General features: G+C 35.3%; 1 protein-coding gene across 2 annotated transcripts in view; it reads right to left on the bottom strand.

Annotated features, from left to right (window-relative positions):
* PRKD1 (protein kinase D1) overlaps positions 1 to 19,806 on the bottom strand; it is a 112,675-nt gene that overhangs the window by 33,263 nt on the left and 59,606 nt on the right. Inside the window, exons 3-5 of one of the 2 annotated variants that reach the window (XM_071426977.1) lie at positions 9,072 to 9,203; positions 8,222 to 8,382; positions 5,476 to 5,499 (exon numbers count right to left, since the gene is read on the bottom strand). In XM_071426977.1, the coding sequence (XP_071283078.1) occupies positions 5,476 to 5,499; positions 8,222 to 8,382; positions 9,072 to 9,203 (317 nt within the window). The remainder of the gene's footprint in view (positions 1 to 5,475; positions 5,500 to 8,221; positions 8,383 to 9,071; positions 9,204 to 19,806) is intronic. The other variant, XM_071426978.1, reaches the window with a different exon arrangement.

Below are 19,806 nucleotides of genomic sequence, written 5' to 3'. Positions count from 1 at the left end.
AGCAGGTCTGGAAACTTCCCAGGAAATGATTGCTTAACCAGATTACACCATGGAAACTAACAGCCTGCACAGTTCCAAATACTAAATAGTCCTTTAGAACAATCATCCCAGCAAGGTAATCTATACTTTAAGAGCTCAAGAGTATGATTTTTCAGGTGACAACTAACACCAAGAAATGTGTGCATGTACTGAATACTGGACGGTCTGACTAAGCCAGTGACACTGATCACATCCAGATACTTCAATAATGCTTTAACTGTGACAATATCTAATAGAATCCAGTTTTCTTACTCTTAATTTGGGGGAAAAAAAAGAAAACGTTTAGGTTTTTTTTGGTTTTTTAATTCCAAGAAGGCAGATGTGCCAATCTTTTCCCCAGCATGGGGTACTCCCCATGACTTTTATTTAACTGATGGCTTGCTTCTTCATCTTCTTGTTCAATTTCTTTGAATTTTTGGAACACATTGAAGCCCCTCATGTGAGTTCTGGTGAGCTTTATTGAAAGCTACTAGAAGACACAACAATTTGTCCACATTAGCCAGAAGCATTAAATCATTGTACAGTCACTGCAGGAAGAAGACAATCCCCCAAAGGTAAAAATAGCTCAGCAGATCTTTCCTGTCTTTTCTACCTTGTCCAAATACACTGCAAAATTACACTGCAATTAAGAAACTGAAATAAATACTGATTTCCCCACCAATGGATTAAGCTGCTCCTATTACCTGGATGAGTTTGACCATCATGCAGCATTCACATCTATTCCTTCCAGGCACAGAAGTGAAAGAAACTGTAGGGAGATGCTGAAGGGACTAATGGGAAGCAATAAAAGCTGACTGCTCGGACCCAGTGGGCTCTTGGGAACAAAGACAAGGACCAGCTCTGCAATCCAGATGCATGGACTAGTCCAAAACGTAAGAGAGACTGCTGTTTGCCTCACCCCTTTGAAAAAGGTTTTGACAATCCCACAAATACATCCCAGGGATTCTGAAAAGCTTTACCAAAACCTTCATGTTCTGTAAGAGCCAGAAAACAACTACTTCCATTTTGGCAATCATGCTTGTGGAAACATGCTCAAGTCAGTAACCTTCACTCAGAAGAGAACAGGCTACACAACCTATACTAAATATTTGGTTTTGTTCAAAACTTACACAAAGAAGTGCAAACCTTTTGCAGGCTCAACATCTAAGAAGTGTTGCAACATTATTCCTATAGTTTACACTGAGATATTCAATCAGAAATAACAAAAGTATTCCTAAAATATTGAAATGTTTGCCTCAACAAAAGAATAAATTTTACAATCTAGGGATTTTTATTTACTTGGACAACAGAGAAAAGTGATGTCTATTTTAAATAAACAAACAGCAGTAACTGTTTGAATGAAGTTTCATTTTTAGTGTTGAAACAGACTTGTTGAAACATGCATTTCCTTCCCATATTAAAGGCGGAGGATAAAGCCTTAATATGTTCACACACAATTTCCTCACAGGAAGCTACTGTCAAGTGAGATGCTAGATATCTATGTAACCACAGGAACTCTGTTTTTAATGCAATGCAAATGTTGACTTTCTTTTACAAATTAAACTATGTGACTGCAATTAAGTGAATTCAAAGAAAGAAATCTTCAGTTAAATATACTGAAACACCACACTTAGACTGCAATCAACTGTGTTGTCTTTTAAGGCTTCTTGCACTCCTCTCCAAGTCAAGTGTATGATTTAATCCCACAAGCAGCACAGTTAGATAGCTATGGTCTGAAAAACATTTCACTTTCCCATGTGTAAACACATCAAAGAACTGACTTCAGTACAAGCTGTTTAATATTAAACTATCCACAGATGGCTATTATTATATACACCGTTCTTCTACTCAGATATCAATAGCAGCAGACAGTGGTTTGAATGCTCTGTCTGTAACCTGCCTTATTTTGGAAAGTACCAATAGAAGATTACTGGGTTTCAGAAGGCATTGTAGGACTATGCTGACTCCTCAGAACCAGGGGATTCCCAAAACAAAAGCCCTTTCTTTTTGGATTTGCTAGTACCAGCAGCCATATAAGACTTACATAGTACAAGGCTTTTTTTCCAGCATCTTATAGACACAAGTTCATTAAAAAATATTAGGTTTAGTTTGGTCTTGTATCATGTACTTCATAATTTTAAGTATATTAATTAATAAGTTATTTCCATGGAAGTATCATGCAGTATTAGAATGCCCACATCAGAAGCCAGACCTGGCAGCTTCGTTATGCTTGCTGAATAAAGCTAATAAAAAGGGAAGAAAAAGCACACATGATGACACAAAGGTATCATAGCCAAATTATAGTTCAATAAAAACCCTTAAGATAGTCTTTGCACTATTCTGATTCATCCTACCATATAAAATCTTGGGGATTTTCCCCCCCAATGCCTGTATAAATGTGTCCCATCTGTCACTGTCTACATACCATCCTTACCAAATCAGGGATAACTGACATGTCTTTAGGCTTAACCACAGACACTGGTTTGGAAAGTTTTGGGTCTGGACAGAGGAGATATAGAAAAACCTACTCGGTGAGGCCTGCAGTAAGTTTGGGGGCAGTACTATGTTACCAAAACAAAAAAACAAGATTATATATTAGAAGGGAGGGAAAGCACCATTGAACACACCTAGACCATGTAATGGGAGATAAAAGGTTGCGTTGATTCCCATTATTCCTCAAAATAATATTTTGGGATGTTTTACCAATCCACAATAACCCAAATAATCATGAATGATGTCTCAGAGATACAACAGGGAAATGAAATGTGTGCTGCAGCATTTGGCAATTTTCAATATTGCTAGTACTTAGAAACTACAAGAACCTAGTTCCTAATTTTCCTTAGATGTACCACTTTGAATATCATAGATATGCAACACTTCAAGAGAATTACATCTGAAATATTTTTTGATTTTGACTTTTAATTTGTTTAACTATTTTAAGTTATTGTAAAAAGGCAAGAAAATTTAAAAATACATAAACGATTGCGGAATTAATTAAAATTCCTATATTCAATGTTCAGTGTCCGATTCACTGAGTTCTCGATTCTTAGTTCTGTTTAGTGCATGACTCTGTATTCACCTGATGCATCTGGCACTAATCAGTTTAATTACTCAAAGCCTCTATTTCACCTCCTATTATTTTTAAATAAACTCTAGATTTTGGAGCAAACTCCAGGAGCTCTATCTTTAGGGGTTTTTATTAAACATATGGGCACAATGAAAGCAAATTCCCATTCAGACAGAGAGGAATGTGCAGTGTGTATCACTGGAGCATGGAAAGATAACTTGAGGGTGACAGGAATAAACATAACAGAACAGTATTAATTCACAGTTAACTCAAGTGCCTCCAAATGAAAATATTAATTTTGCCTTTGAGGATCTTTGGTCTAATGAACTCTACTTCAGCCATTAGAAAAGGACTTGTAATTAGAAGTGGTTTAAGGCACCAAGATGCCCTCAGCTGCAACACCCCAGCTCTTTCTTATTCCCTCCCTCAAGGGCCTTTTCTTTTTCCAGTTCAGTGAGCTGGGGAGGGAGTCCCTGCACAAGACTGTAGGGACTGAACTTGGAAAAGGAGCTGCATCTCCTGTAGGAGAGTGGAAAACAAAGGCTTCTTAGAGGGGCTATTTCTGAGTCACTGGAAACAAGGACTCCTTATTTCAGTGGGCTAAGACAAAAGGGCGTCTGTTTTAAGTGTTGGGTGTGAGGGAAGAAAGAGAAAATGGCCACCCACGACTCCAGACAATTCCATCCCAGAGCATCTACTGTCCTAGTTCTGCAGAATCACTCTTCTATATATAGCTAAAAAGCCTCAAGCCAGCTCTGCTTATAACAAATCTACAGAGGCAAGCAACACCTGGTGCTTTGTATTCTGTCAGTGATACATAAGTAGTCTTTTCAACTAAAACTATACACATTTTAAATTTTAAATTATTTAGCAAAAAAGAACTGTAAATCCCGACTCTTCATCAAAAAGCAAAGATAATATGTAACATTCCACTTACCTATGCCCCATGAGACACATCATTCCTATTCTAAAAACAAAGCTCAGCTAGACTTTTTCTGAAAAATCACTTCAGGTGTGTTTATAAAATGACCTTACTATATTTGTTACTTCTAGAACACAAATAAAACTTCCCAAAATAATGGAAACATATATTAAAAAATAGAAATAAAATACTATTGTGTCATATAAATATAGTTTGAAGCAAAACCATAGATAGCTAACATCTTTTCACAAGAAGAATAAAATTTTGTTTTTCCTCCAAATACCTTTTTTTTTCCACACCTACCTTTAATTACTGCTACTTTAGGATAAACCACCATCATCCAGATTGGTGGACTCATCATTTATCCGACTTTATTTAGAACACGATTATCTTAGATGTTACAAAAACTGGTTTATATATACATGTTTGTATTGCTTTATGGATATTCTGTGGAGCTGGAATTCTGGGCCACACAGTAAGAATGTATGTGTTTTAAAAAGAAATAGAAACTTCATCCCTGCAAGTGTTCAGTGGGGCTTTGAGCAACTGCTCTAGTGGAAGATGATCCTAACCATTGTAGAGAGCTGGAAACATAGGATGGTTAAGGTCCCTTCCAACCTAAGCCATCCTATGATGAGGAAATAAAGTTATTTATTTCAAAGAAATAGTTATTTGGCCATGGAAATCTTCATTTTAGCACAACAAAATATTCCTCAGACTAACTATGTCGTATTTCTAAAATGTAGTATTTTTAAAATGTGCATCCCAAACACATGCTGCAAGGGAAAGATGCCAACACTTCTTAGTTTCAAAAGCTTTTGAAACTTTAAACACAAACCAAACTTCTTTAGAAAATCCATATGAAAGTCAAAGAGAGCAACCTTTGAAATGAATCACCCACTTATATTTCTTCTTTTTTTTTATTTAGACTTGATACTCTTTTCATATAGAGCTGTAACTTATTTGTACAATGTTCATGGCTATTTCCACAGAAATATAGAATCCTGGACTGTTTGGGTTTTTTTTTTTTTAAATTCTTTAAAAAAAATTTTTAATTCCACCACAGTCTGAAAGAAAGAGCTGCCCCCAACGGTAGTATGGTGTATGCTGGTGAGCATTTGAATGTGAGGTTTGTTCAGCTTAAAAATAAAATGTTTATTTTCTACTCCAGCAAATTACCAAGTCCCAAAAGTGAAGGTAATTTTTTTCCCCATGTGTTACTACAATATAAATAAGGCTTTAGTCTAACCAATGACCTCTTTGATGCCTACCAAATGCAAAAGTCACTTTTGTATTGAAATATTTTAATGTTTACCAATTTTACTGTTTAGCATAAGAATTATGATCTTCACTTTGGAATCTGGACTTAAGAAATCTGATTTAATTCCTGCATGCCTTCAAATTCATACTGATAATCATAAAAGAGGATGCTGCTAATAGCATGGTAGGGAGTAAATTCAGTACATACCTCATAGCCAGGGCTGACAGGAGACTGACAGGTAGTTGGAAAGAAGAAAAAAACAGAACAAAGAAATAAGGGGGAGAAAAAGACAGAAAATAATGTTATTTTAGAAGCAAGCATGAATGTAGGATCATATTATACTCTCATTCTTTTTTATAGAATAAATGCTTAAAACAGCATTTGAGCTGAGACTTAAAAATCTGGGTTGCATTGTATCCTCCTAGTTCTACTTTGTTTTTAGTATTTCTGTTGATGAGTTTTACACTAGTAAGTTAAGAATCAAAAGAAGATTTTATTCCTTGGAGGTAGATTTTTAAAGCTGTACTCAAATATAGTTCCCATTCAATTTTCAGCTCAAATGAAATGTTTTATCGGTAATGAAAACATTTATACCCAAACTGAAACTGTTTCTGTGGTTCCCTATGCAAGGATAATTAAAGTATAGGTACATTTTGCATTATTCCACACTATCCTGCCTCAAATATTTTTAGATTACAAAATTTCAAAAGACAGGACATAACTTATTCACTTTATACATGCCATTTTTCCAGAAGGCAGGTTTACATGCTGTGTCTCCTATCAGGTGCCCACAGCATGAACAAAAAAAAAAGAAACAACTCAGTTTGATAATTACATCTTCTATCAAAGATCTCCAGAAATTATTCTTTCTCAACTGCTCTGACTCTACATGGTAATTAGGGGTAAAAATACATTTATTTTAGTCCTATTTGAAGAACTGATAGCTATAACAGGGATTATATTTTGTTAGCAGTGATTCAAGTAACACATCAATATTATTAATGAATGGTACACTTTAATGAACAAAGTTGATGTTTTTCAGTATATTCACACACACTGTAGAAAAATGAAAGACATTCCAAAGTGCGTGGCTTGTTTGGCATCACCATATGAACTGCCATAAAACTTATCTCATAAGCACTGTAGAAGAAATGAGTCCAAAGGACAGATCTGGTACATGAGAACTGACAAAGCTTATGCCACTTAAAAAAAGCAGGGTGGGAGGATGGGAATGGAAATACATTTAAAGGAAAAAAAACTAAACAGAAAAAAAGACATACAGAAGCCATGTGTTAGAGCATTTCCAAAACCCTGGTAAATGACACCAGAATTTCATGAAATAAAAGTGAGATAAGAAAACTACTGGATTTCTCCAGGCCCATCCCTTTACCTACTGCAAATATATTTTCTTTGGGCGTGCACGTGTGTGAGCATGTGTGATGTTCTGAATCATCAACACAGGGACTCCAATGCTTACAAGGTCTCAGAGAAGTATAACCTGCAGTATGGACAATACTTACTGCATCTCTTCACTGGCAATTTTAATGCTGTCAAACATTTTGAAATATATAGCTTTGCAAAACAGGTGTTTTGTGTAAGAATGTGTCAGCAAACAAAACAATCATACAATTTAAAATGTTTCAAAATTGAAAAATTTTTGCTACACTTTAACTGTACAGTGAAGTGAATATTTCTAGATGGTATACCAGGATGCTCACTCACACAGTAGTTTTAAGAATTTTTTTTTAAAAAATGAGATAAGAATTAGGGCCAGTCTTCCTCAAAATTTTCTGTCTCGGACTAAATAATTTCTGAAACAACCTGCTGAGAATTATGATTAATCTGTAAACATTTGTTGCTGTAGTTTAGAGAACTTAAGCACCTTACTCATTTATGCAGCTTTTCAATTAAAAATACAGATTCATAATGTTAACCTTAATTTCCAAGTAGCTTTAGACTAATGATAATCAGTAGCATAAGTGCATAATTATGGTTCATAGATGGTACTGCATCTAACACCATGTCTACATAATTTGCAATAGTGTCCTTTTAGTATGTCAAGTTTAATAAGTTTAATATTCTAATTGAGAGGAAAACATGATAATTGTTGTGTGTACTTATAAATTCTTTCCTCTCTTTTAAACCTTAAGGTTTTCAAAACCTTCACTTAGCAGTGGATTCATTTATATACTGTGTAAAATCTTAACTATTCAAGTATATTATGACCATGAGTGCTAAAAAGAACAAACATGCTAAAAGTAAAAAATAGGTCATTTACTCCAATCAGCATTTTGCTTTCATTTCAGAAAACTAATATATAAATGAATATACAAGTATACCATATATTAATGTGCTTTTGTGTATACTGTACACCTATACATACCTCTACACATCTAAATACAGACATATAAATACATTCACCACAAAGAGCCATTTAAGGATCTAATGGAGATTTCTCCCACTTTCTTCTGAACACCCAGAAATATGCCAAACACACAGGCTCCAACTAACTAAGGACAGACCTGACTGTGACAGACACCCAGTTTAGTGCTGTGGTGTCTGGGTCACAGTGCTCTAATGAGGCAAATCTTTCCTAGTCAATAAGCCAAGGGAAATAATGGTCCGATATAGAAGAAATTCAACATCTAGTTCCAGAAGAGATTCTTCAAGATCCAGCTACTTATTTAGCATGGGTGGCAGCTTTAGGCCTTTAAAAATAACCTAATTCTTGACAAATGAGGAGACTCTTGGGAGTATCAGAAGTGACACATACCTTAAACCCACATACTTTAAGCTGGTGACCTCCCTTTTACGTCAAGATGCCTTCCCTTAATTTATAATTTACATACCACCCTCCTCTGTAGTCTGTAACAGGCAAAACCAGATTCTATAGCACTAAATATCATTGTTTCTCAGCTCCTCCCATGGCCTCTACAGCTAGGGAATCCCATACCAGAAGGGCTTCATCCGTCACACTGGGCGAGGGCTCTGCAGAAACTGTCCGAATGGTGCTGACTCCTGTCAGGGACACATTTGACAGGCGTCTTTTCCGTACACCACTGCAGTTGTTAGGAATTTTAAATGCACATCTCTTATGGTAGTTCAGACCACATCCTGAAAAGAGAAATTTAAAACCATCCCATTATGGTTTACTAGTCAAAAAAGCAAGTAATTTTGGATTTTTCAAAAACAACACAAATTCAAAAACATTAGCCTTAAATTTGATGAAACTTTTCCCTCTACCCTGCTTTTTTATTCTAGCAAATTGTTAGAGAGACAATGTTATCAGCTCCAAATAGATACATCTACAACCAGTGGGTTTTCTCTGATTTTTCAAAATTTATGGTCTCAAAGTGCAGGAAATTTCCATGACCAGCACTTGAAAGGTAAGGAAGTCTCACTGCAAATGGTATATTCTATTGGATTTAGTCTACCAGAAGTCAAACAGGTGTGGCAAAGTGAGAAAATTAGCTATTACAACTTCATATGGATTGACAGTAATTTCAGTTAAATAATCTGACTTAGTGCAAGACACAGGCTCATTAAAAATTGTAAGGAAAGAGTAAGACATGCAGCCTTTTCTTAAAACTACATATCAACCAAAGCTTTTTACACTCAAGGTTACAGAGCCATATCTAAGATGCCTCAGAGCAGTCAAAAAGATAAGTTCTTTAATCAGTTAATTCCTTTGACAGGTCTTACTGTCTCCAACTAATTTAAAAGCAGCATTAGACACAACACACAGAAGTAGAATGGAAAAGTCTCTTCTTTAGACTGAAAAATTACATCTCACCGCAGCTTACCTTCACATTTGAGTCCCTGACGCACCAGCCCCCAGAGCATCTCTCCACAATGGTCACAGAAGGCTGGAGCCCGATATGAATGAACAAACAGAGCATGGGGCCGGATTTGGAAGTCTTCAAATGTAGCAGAAGCTATAGCAGTAAGATCATACACAAAATTAACATAAATAAAAAGTAACATAACTACTGTTCTTCACTTATTAGGTACTTCACCACAGAACAATGCAAAACTCCTTTTGGCCACTATGATGCTGAACCTTGGATTTGGAATTGTTCACTGCATAATATTTTGAAGACAAAAAGAGTGATGATATGCCTTCATACTACAATGACCACTGGAAAAAGCTTAAAGCTGCATTTACAAACCTGCAGCAATAGTATGAACAGTGCACCAAAACCACAAAAAGCCTGATAAAATCAGTAACTCAGTTAACTTCAATTAGTTTAATAATTTAGATAATGGATTAAAAATGTATTATCTTGAAATAGCTTTAAAAAACTGGGGATTGTGAGAAGTATATATTCTTTCCCCTGTAGAAGCAAACCTGAAATCAAAATCTCCCATGAGTAGTTTTGCCCTAGGAAGTGATTTATAAATTAGGTCCTCCTTTCAAACTTCTTCCTATCATCTAGTCAGTCAACTTTCTTTAAATTACATGTCTAGGAAACTTTTCATATAGCCATTAATGTTCAAAGCTTTAACCTTCAGAATATTCCTGTTATTCACTGAAAAAAAAACCCAAAACCAAAGCCCTGCTGATGAAGAGAAAGATATGGGGTTTTTTTCCAAATTAAATTGAGGCTTTTCTTGGTAAAAACCTTCTGTAATGAGACTACCCTTTTGCTTTGACAATGTATTGATGGGGTGAAGACAATATTGTATGTAAAATTGTGCTGTATGTAAAATTGTGCTGTAAAAAAAGGGAGGCCTCTAAATATGGCTATAAGCACATTCTAAAAAACTTAATTACTCTGCAGAAAAGTTTGCAATTTGCACTGTTACTCTCAGATTACCTTATCATCATCGATTTAAGCTTTCCTAGTATCACCAAAACACGGGCATTGAAACTGCAGCAGTTTTGACAAGACTATTTCATCAGGTCTATTAATGACTTGGCTGTTAATGGCCAGTACTCCTTGTTCTGGGCTCAGTAGCAGACCTATCATTCAGCACAGCTGGAAAGTAAAACATTACAAGTCAGAGAGGCAAGGTCTTGCATTCAGAAAGAGGCAAATGATTTACTTCACCATTTTGTGTTCCAAGTCCAAAAGCACTCTGAACTATAAGCAGAGGCGAGATCCTGCTATTATCAGTAACAGAGCTTCACATAATGGCCACTGTCATCTTGCATCCCTGCCTCTCATGGCAGAAGAAACCATCAATAACAAGACTAGCAATATCTTACAACTAGAAAAAGCAGGCATTCTCCTGCTACCTTCTCCCATTTGGAATGCATTTAAGAGTAATGTATTCTGTTGAGTTCCTGCAGGCATTTGTAACTTGAGTCCTTACTTACAAGTGCTGGCATCCATCACTTAAAAAAATAATGTAACTCACAACTATACACTACTAAACTTCAGGCACTGGTTAAACAATAACAATTATTGACTGAGTATACAGCTCAGCTGGACTAAGAGAAAGGAAACAATTTTATTTTTTTCAATGTTCCAATCCTGGCAATCAAATACAGTTTGAGTTTCCAGAGTCTCATTTAAGTTAGCAGAGTTCTGGCAGTTCATACAGACCAAAGACTCCATATTTGATCTGCATCCTTTAATGTGAATTAAAAACTAAACTAACTACTTCCTAAATTATATACATGTGTACATTTATAATCATTCTGTTTCTTTATTTGTTCTGCTTTGAAGTAGGGTAACTTTAATATGGAAAATTTGAATCCTTTCTGGATATGAATGTGAGTATTTTACCACTCTAGATTTTACATACAGGGAAAATCCTTCTAATACAATAAATTTCATTTTGTTTTCTTTACCTATTATTGCTTTATCCCAATGCTTTAGGTAAAAACAGTTCTAATTAGGAATGCTAAATTGACATTCAGGTAGGAGGTGGGGACAGAGGAGAGAGGTACATTTTCAGAACTGAATTTGGAACTCTAGAGCAGAAGCCTGCTACTTTCTAAATGCAACTGGTACAGGCTACCTGCAATTTTTTTATAATAACCAGATTTATAAAAAGCTGCATGTCCTCAATCCTCCAGTGACAGAGATACAAGAAACTGAATCACCTGCTACAAGGCTGATAACATGGTGTGCTGCTGCACCTGGACCATTTAATTTGGAAACATGAGCTTGGGTGCCCAGAAAGCCATGGAAAAGGAAAAGAAAGGTCCCAAAAAGAAACAGTAATGACAGAAAGAAGGGGAAGATGCTGGAAATAGGGGAAGATCCCAGAGATCAGAGAGAGATGGAAGCCAGAAAACCTCCACCATAGTTTTGATTAATGATGCCCAAGGTTGGTAGCTGCAAGTGGTGGCACAGCATGAACAAACAAGACTTTGTGCCTTCCCTGGCCAGCAGCTGCCTCCTTACTAAGAGGGCAGTGGGAAGCTGGCAAATGTAAGGCTGAGAAGGAAGCAAATGAGCCAGCATGGGAGGCATCCAAGTAAAGCTCTCATCTCCTTCCTTCTTAAGTCCCAGTATCCAGATTCCCTATGGGCTGGCTGCTGTTTACACTGTCTCATCAGTGACGTGAGATTTAACTAATAAACTGAAGAGGACAATAAACAATTTGAAAGCATTTGTCCAGTGCTAGCTCAGAATTTAAAGGAATGATAATAAAAGATTAACATTTATGAGTCAATGTGATTCATCTGTACACTCTGAATTTTCAAAGTTCGATTTTTATGTACTTCTATTTGTTTGTGAATGATTTCACAGTTTCAAATCTACAAACTATATAGCTCACTAGGTCTAAGTTCATTTGAAATCCCATCACACAATTCTTTCATTATGGATTTACCCATTTCTCACCCAAGTGGAAAAAACAGCAATACCTTACTTCACAGCTTCAGGCCCTGTTAATCACAAAACACTGCAAAGGTATCAATTTAGCATAGTAAACAAAATTAAATACTCTTCAGGTTTACTGGAGCTATTGATGCAGTGTTAAAAATTGATTCTGACTTCTGGCATTAAGGAGCAATCCCAAATGAAAAAAAAAAAAAAAGGCTCTTGCTCCTTTTCCATGCTCTGACTAATCTATTATCTTAAAGTAAATGCTGTGAGTCTTTTACATTTTTATTTCCTCTGACTTTTTTTAATGATCTTCACAGTTATTTTCCAAGGATTCTGAAAAAAAGCTCAAAAAGAAGAGGTGCTCAAAAAGAATTAATAGCACTTGTAAAACATATTTAATTCCCACAAGTTTCTTTCATAAAAGGTTAAGATTTTTTTTGTTATATGGTGAATAAATGCTACTGGCTAAAAGTATAATGGAATTTAAAGTACAATCTTATGTTGAACTCAGTAAGGAATGAAAGAACCACCTCTGCATACATTAAATTATTTTTAACTATACTGTTACTTATCTGCAGAGGTTTAGATATCTTTTAGAATTACCCCAAGAATTTATAAACATATACTATTACAGAACAAATACAAGTGGGTTGTTTTGGGGTTTTTTTTGCATAGTTCTATTGGATGCCCTGATGGGATGCACTTAGCAGTACTGAGGGAACTGGCTCATGTCCTTGTGAGGCCAATCTCAACAATCTTTGAATGATCATGGTGATTGGGAGAAATGCCTGAATCCTGGAGGAAAGCAAATGTCATTTCCACCTTCAAGAAGGGTGAGAAAGAAGACCAAAGGGAACTAAATGCCAGACAGCCTCACCTGAAGCCTCTGAAAGGTGATGAAACAACAAATCCTAGTATGACCACTTCTGAAATATGCTTTAGTGTCTATCTGATTAATAATGCTTTCTTAAGGTCTCAGATCTTTAATGAGACCATCAGAGATATGGAACAGAAGCATGACTGTATATAAGCCTCCACTTTTCTCAGCCCCACTTGAATTTTTCTAGGATAACACTAGAAAAGGTAAAAGGGAAATTAAAAATGATAAAGAAATGCACAAGATGACATAACCTGGAAGAAATAAATTAATTATTATTCTGAATTTTGGTTGATTTTTTAAAATTGTTTACAAAACTTCAATAATGACTCATCCTAGAAACACCTCCAGCGCCTAGCCAGGTAGATTAGAAGGTCAAAATTACATAAGTAAAATGTTTAGTTCCTCACTAAAGACAACAGAAGTGTTCTACTCACAACATGTTTACCCAGTATTTCACCCATGCACATAAATAACCAGAAATTAACACTAGGAAATGGTGATACTAATATTCCCTATCGGACATTCTGTGTTCAGTTGCTTTAAACAGCTGTGACAGATGAGGAAAACCTCTAGAGGCATGGAAGAGACTTACATATAAAGGGAGATTAAAAGACTGGAAGACTGGAATTGCTTTGTTTGAAGAGGAAATGAGTAAGAGTTTACTGGACTGAAGAAGCAGAAGAAGCAAAAAAAAACCAAAAAAAACCCCAAACAAAAACAAACAACCCCAAAACAAAACAAAAAAAAAAACAACAAACCAGGAAACAAACATAACTGCTGCAGAATAACCTTCTGCACTACCAAACTACAGTGATAGGAGACTTCATGTCCTAAGAGGCAGGAAAGCTCTCCAACCTTCTTTTTGGCAACAAGTCACATCTTAGCTATGTTAACAGAAACATTCTTGGGGCCTCTTTAAAAGTCAGAGCGAGCCAGATTTCAGCTGGAATGACAATATCTCCAGGCTGAGTCACAACTACCATCGAGATATAAAAACCAGCAGACTGCAATCTGTGGCAGTTCCTGACTTCCTACTCGTTGGTTGCCATTTCAAATTGTTATATTCCCCAAGGGAAGGAGGATTGGTTGTTTGTACTCAGGCCACTTTTAGCTACAAACCTCAAGCACTTCCTAGAAGATGTGTATCTCAGCACAAAGGGCTGCAACCACAATTTTTTGGAAACTACTATGAGACTGTGTATTTCTATTTGCTCTTTCAGAATCAAAGCCAGCAGTCAGCCAATGGAAATAAATTCAATGAGTTCAATAGTGATATTGAAAGATATTTTTTTTACATAAGCCATATTTGATTTGAAGCCTAGTGAAGTACTGAGTTATTGAGACAACAACTTAATAAAAACTAAAAAAAGCAGAGAGATCCTCCAAACACTCTCCAAACACTAGATTTTTTTTCCTGACATACATCTATATATATGTACATATATATATAGATATATATATATATACATCTATATATAGCAGTCTAGAATACACTGTTGACCATGTATATAAGTTGTCTGATGCTATTCCAAGAGGGCAAGTTATTCCAAGTGGGTTACCCATTATTTTTCAATGTGCTGAATCATTTATAGCTACTCTCTCTTCAGTACCACTACTGTCATTTAACAAACACACTGATACAAATATTTCATCGAGCACATACTGGTCAAACAAACTATTGAACAAAGCAATCAAACAAAACCCTTTATGATAAATCAAAGAGTTTTCTGCTTAGCTGAAGCAAAGCTTGCTCCCCATTAAATTAGTAGCTGGCAAGAATTACCTACTGGGGAGGTAATTATTTGATGAAAGGGGATGGCGACTAGTGAGAAAAAGAAAATTCTTTGAATAGTGGCAGTTTTATAATTAAAATCTCTGTTAGTAGCAAAAAACAACTGGCAGACTATGAAGAACTGTGAAAAGGAGAAAAAAAACTAATTGAAGGTTTCTTACCCAAATAGTTTAAAAAATTTCAAAAAGAGATGAATTTTTTTTCCTTATATACAACTTCAACTGAACATATAGCAGTGGTCTCCAAAGCGAGGTGCACACAAAAGACAACCCATTAGGGTACAGAAGGAAAATCTTATCATTTCAGCTACATATATAAACTTTAAATAAATAAACACACACATATTGAAGGTATAAGCTTGAAGATTTTTAGTGATGAGGTGCACAAAAAGAAATCTGGACTTTGCCACTGTATCTTTAAGAAAAGTTCAAATGCTATTAAAGACATATCCAGTGAAATAATTTATAGCTATATGCAAGTTTCACATACCATAGATGTGACGAAAGACTAAACAGTAAATAAATTTTTAAAACAATAAACAGAGTCCTTTTATGAAAATATGGTTTTTATTATCATGCACTTTTTTCCACCAATGCCTTTTTAATTATAAGCCTTCCATTTGATTCTGAATGCTAATCAGATTATAGCATTGCATTGTAAGTCTAAATGAGCACACAAATATCCATTAAAACATTGGACAACTTTTGCAGACTCCAGATTTCATTCATCACCTCAAGTCTTTGGAGAAAGGATCAGCTGACATGGGGGCTGCTGAAGTATTAATCATGAATAACATACTGAGCTACTGTTACTAAATGGATTGTGCTAAACTCAGTCAAAATCATAGTATCTAAAATCTTTTTTAAAAGGGTAAATGTGATATATATCATATTAACAAAACTGAGAAAAAATTAATAAGAAAGGTAAAAAAATTACCTCACTGAACTAAGAATACTTTAAGGAGAATAAAGGGTTTTTTTAAACTCCAGAGGCTTTGAAATAAAGATAATATACAAATAAAATCAAGATTTAATTTGGTCCACTTTGGAAGTTGACAGGCATTTTTTTAACCCATTAAGTGCAATTAATGTAGCTAATCAGCTTCAATTCCACCTTTCTTGAAAAGCCAGCTGGTACAACTTATTGAGGTGAGGCCTGTTAAAGTGGTGTGACATGAATTATGTCTCTTTTCAGTGAAATCACGTGATAGGAATACAAAAGCGTAAGAATTACTGGATCAGACAAAAATCCAGTAAGCCTGGAATCCTATTTTGAAAGAGGAGTTCTCAAAGCAACATCAGCATTCTCTGAAGCAGAAAAGGTGACAAAGGTAGATGACACAAGGGCAGTGACATTACAAGCCATTTTCTGTTCCATTGCTACACCTGACACTTTACTAGTAATGCTTTCCAGATCATTCATTAATGTATTTAACAGCACAGACTTAAGTGCCTTGCTGGTAACCTACTTCCACTGTGAAAATACCATGCACTTCTACCCTTTGCTTCCTAAGTCATAAACAGTTATTTATCCTTTTGAGCATTCACCCTGTTCTCTCATGAAAACATCATTTCTTCATGAGCATTTGGACTGAAAGTGTTTGCATTAAATCTGGAAAACCAAGTTAAATATCTCAAATGAACCAACAATTTCATTAAAGACCACACAAACCAAAAATGTATTCTCTCAAAAGATCAGACAGTTGGAGATGTATGAAGTTGGATGTTTGATCTATTAGGTAGCAGTGGAACAGTCACTTCTCATATACAGGCACTGCCCAGAAACTAACAATTAACACAGTTATATATGGAAAAAAAGACAATGATGCAAACATAAACAAAAAAAGGAAAGAATCTTTCAGTTCTGACAACTTCAAACAGTCATCTATCTGAAATTCATGACCCAAGAACACTATTAGATTAATGAACAGAGAGGGATACAAAATCAATCAACTTTAACCTAATCATGAATGAGCCTTACCTCTACAGAAATAAGAAAAATGACATATAGAGAAAATTGAAAGGACACAAAGGAAGAATAATTGCTAAAGATTTCATCTTAGACAGAATAAAGATATTTGTATTTCTCAAGACACCAAAAAACTGCATGCTAAGATAGCCATGAAGGCACCAAGAGAAGGATGCTCTTTAATCACAACAAAGCAAAATCACAAATTGTGACCAACTATATAAGTACTATAACATTATGTTCAGAGATACAATACCACAGTCTCATCTCAAGTTGAACTAACACTACTATCAACACTATGGGTTGATAAATGGCATTTACTGTAATTGTACAGCTGTCCACAGCTTTTATTCAGCCCAGTATATTTTATCATAGACAGTATATACTGAAATTGAACTGAATCAAAATAAAAGGTCCACATCTAACAACCAGGTGATCTACCAACTATGTGGTATTACAACAGAAACAGCTTCTTAACAAAAGCACTGGATCAATTCCTGCCCTCATCAGCTCAGCAAGGGAACGCAAAATAGCTGCTATTTGACTTTCTTGCTTCAGGAATCCTGCCAAGTTGAGCACAACTGGTCACAGCAAGCAGATGAAGTACATTCCACTAATTCACACAAGATGCTAACGTTTCCCTGTCTGCTTCTCAGCAGCAGACAAAAACCTCTTACATCTCAATGGAACTTTGCCCAGTAAAAACAAGATAGAATTTTTATAAACAAACCCATCTTAAAACTGTAAATATACAATTTTTTCCCCTCTATATCATGAATAGACTTGGCAAATTTACACAGCAGTTTTTAATAAACTTCATGAACAAGGTACAGAAGAGGACATACTATGCTGACAGAAAACAAGTCTAAAGACATCTTAAGTAGTTGTTTCCTTGAAGCCCTCAAAATCAGAACTCAAAAAGAGAATACAGATGTACAGAAGCACAGCAATTCTCATCTGTCAGCTTCTTCTATAGAGCCTGTGCCTCCATTTAAAAAAAAAAAACAAATACAGTTATTCTGAAAAAAGTCACAGATACACAGATGGAGGGTGGCAATTGCATCTACAAACAGCTTTAAATAATATCTTCAACACATCATTCATTTAATAAAGGGGCTAACTGATCTACTTTCCAGATCTCATGCAACAACTTAAATTAAAAACTTGTTAACTATTTATCTTCTCTGCAAAGAAAGGGTACATAGGGCAGCACCTATCATTAATATCAATTGGCATCAACAAATTGCAGTTGAAATAAGTTATTTTTATAATCTAGTCAAAACAACACTGAAGATCTCCAAAAACCTAGGAGTTAACTTAAAGAAGTGAGTTTATCACAGCAAAAATAATCCGTTCTGTTCAAATTTATTGTGAATTTTACATTATGCTATTTTGGTAATTAATGTTTGCATCCTTTATTTCATGAGTGGAACATGGAAGTTAACTTCTCAGAGGTCCAGCTGAAGATTTCAGCAAATACTACTTGATCACATCAAGACTGAAGGACATTTTTCAGCTTAAACTTACTTTACATAAATATGTTTCCTTCTCTTGAGCAAACAGGAAAACTACATTTGAGAGAGAGAGAGAGAGATCTAAAAGGATGTAACTTCTGGTTTCTATTCCTTTAAGTGTTTTTTAATGACTGACAATTCATTTCCAGCCATCTTTTGACTGTAACTTAAACTGCCACTTCTGTACCTTGCTTCCTGATTCTGGGCTGCCTACTAATTTTTGATGGTATTCTAATAAATCATCCATACCATCTTCCTACAAATACACTTTAACAAAATCCTTTCTCCAAAGATTCAGACCCTTTTCAGTCTGAAATGCATAGAACTAAGTATATACTGGATTCAATGAACACATTAGCGGAGATTTCCACAGAAGTAGTGAAGATTTTTCTTCCTTTGGGCATCTGAAGAAAAGATGAACTTTCCAATATTTTAAGAAAAAATAATATAGAAAATCCACAGCTAAGAAAACGGAAACATGGTGAGTTATATGTTACAGCCAGAAGGGTATTAGTGATACTGTTCAATGAATGCCCAGGAGGGCAGCCTAATAAACCAAATGTATTCAACATTTCTGGTTCTATTTCTGAAGTGTTCCCACATTCCTATACCAACACTATCAGAATCCCATAAATAAAAAACAATAAAAATAAAAAACATAAATAAAAAAGTGTTCAAACAGATATTTTTAAAAATACATAAAATAAAAGGAAAAAATAATAGAAGTAAAACTATTTATTTATTTATTAGGGCTACTACATTCATAATAAAATTTCCATTTTCCTCTTTTAGTGTGCAGCTAACCAAATCTCATACATTCAACATACACTTTTGCTTGTACCCTTATAATAATGTTTGACCTTTCAGTTCCAAAATGCCAAAATCTATATTGGCACTGAACCACAATTCATCTGGCTGACTGCAACAGCCTGTGCTTATCTCCTCTGGAGGAGTCAGCAGACAGACACACAACATTTGTTCAGCACATTACATGATTCTTGCAGTCAATTAAAATACCACATTGTATTGCACCAATGAAAAATGCAAATAATAATTTTCATTTGGAATAAAAAAGCACAGCAGGTGCTGCAATGTGAGCTGAGTAAATTTCTTGTGTTTCACCAGAAATTTTTTGCTCTAACACAAACTGTTTCAGTTACATTGCATGACATCTACAGGTACAATTTTCTTCACTAAAACAGACTAAGGTGCTTCAGCTACAGTGAGCAACACCTCTAAGTTTCTGTAGATAAATTTCAGCTCTTTCAAGAACTTGTAATGTAAGCTCTAAACCAGCAAACAATCATGTTTACTAATCCTTAAACTGCCAAGAACATATGCAGTAGGAAAAAAATCATGGGTGGTCCAGCTTTATTAATAAAGTTTTAATTAAACTACAATGAAAAAAAGAAAATGCATACTAATGAATGTACAATCCTGAATACAAGGACTGACAGTTCAGCTTTCTGTACTCTGAACAGTATTGACCTGAGCAATAAAAAATGAATGCAGTGGATCAGTACAGCTTTTGACATCAGATACCAGTGCCTCAGGGGATGCTGACCCAAAGCACAAGGAGTTTTAAGCAGCAAAGCCAGAGCA

This window comes from Agelaius tricolor, unplaced genomic scaffold (assembly GCF_023055355.1).
Source record: "Agelaius tricolor isolate 1412-34295 unplaced genomic scaffold, bAgeTri1.0.p SCAF_5, whole genome shotgun sequence".
Classification (NCBI taxonomy): Eukaryota; Metazoa; Chordata; class Aves; order Passeriformes; family Icteridae; genus Agelaius; species Agelaius tricolor.
This window is presented reverse-complemented; position numbering and strand designations above follow the sequence as displayed.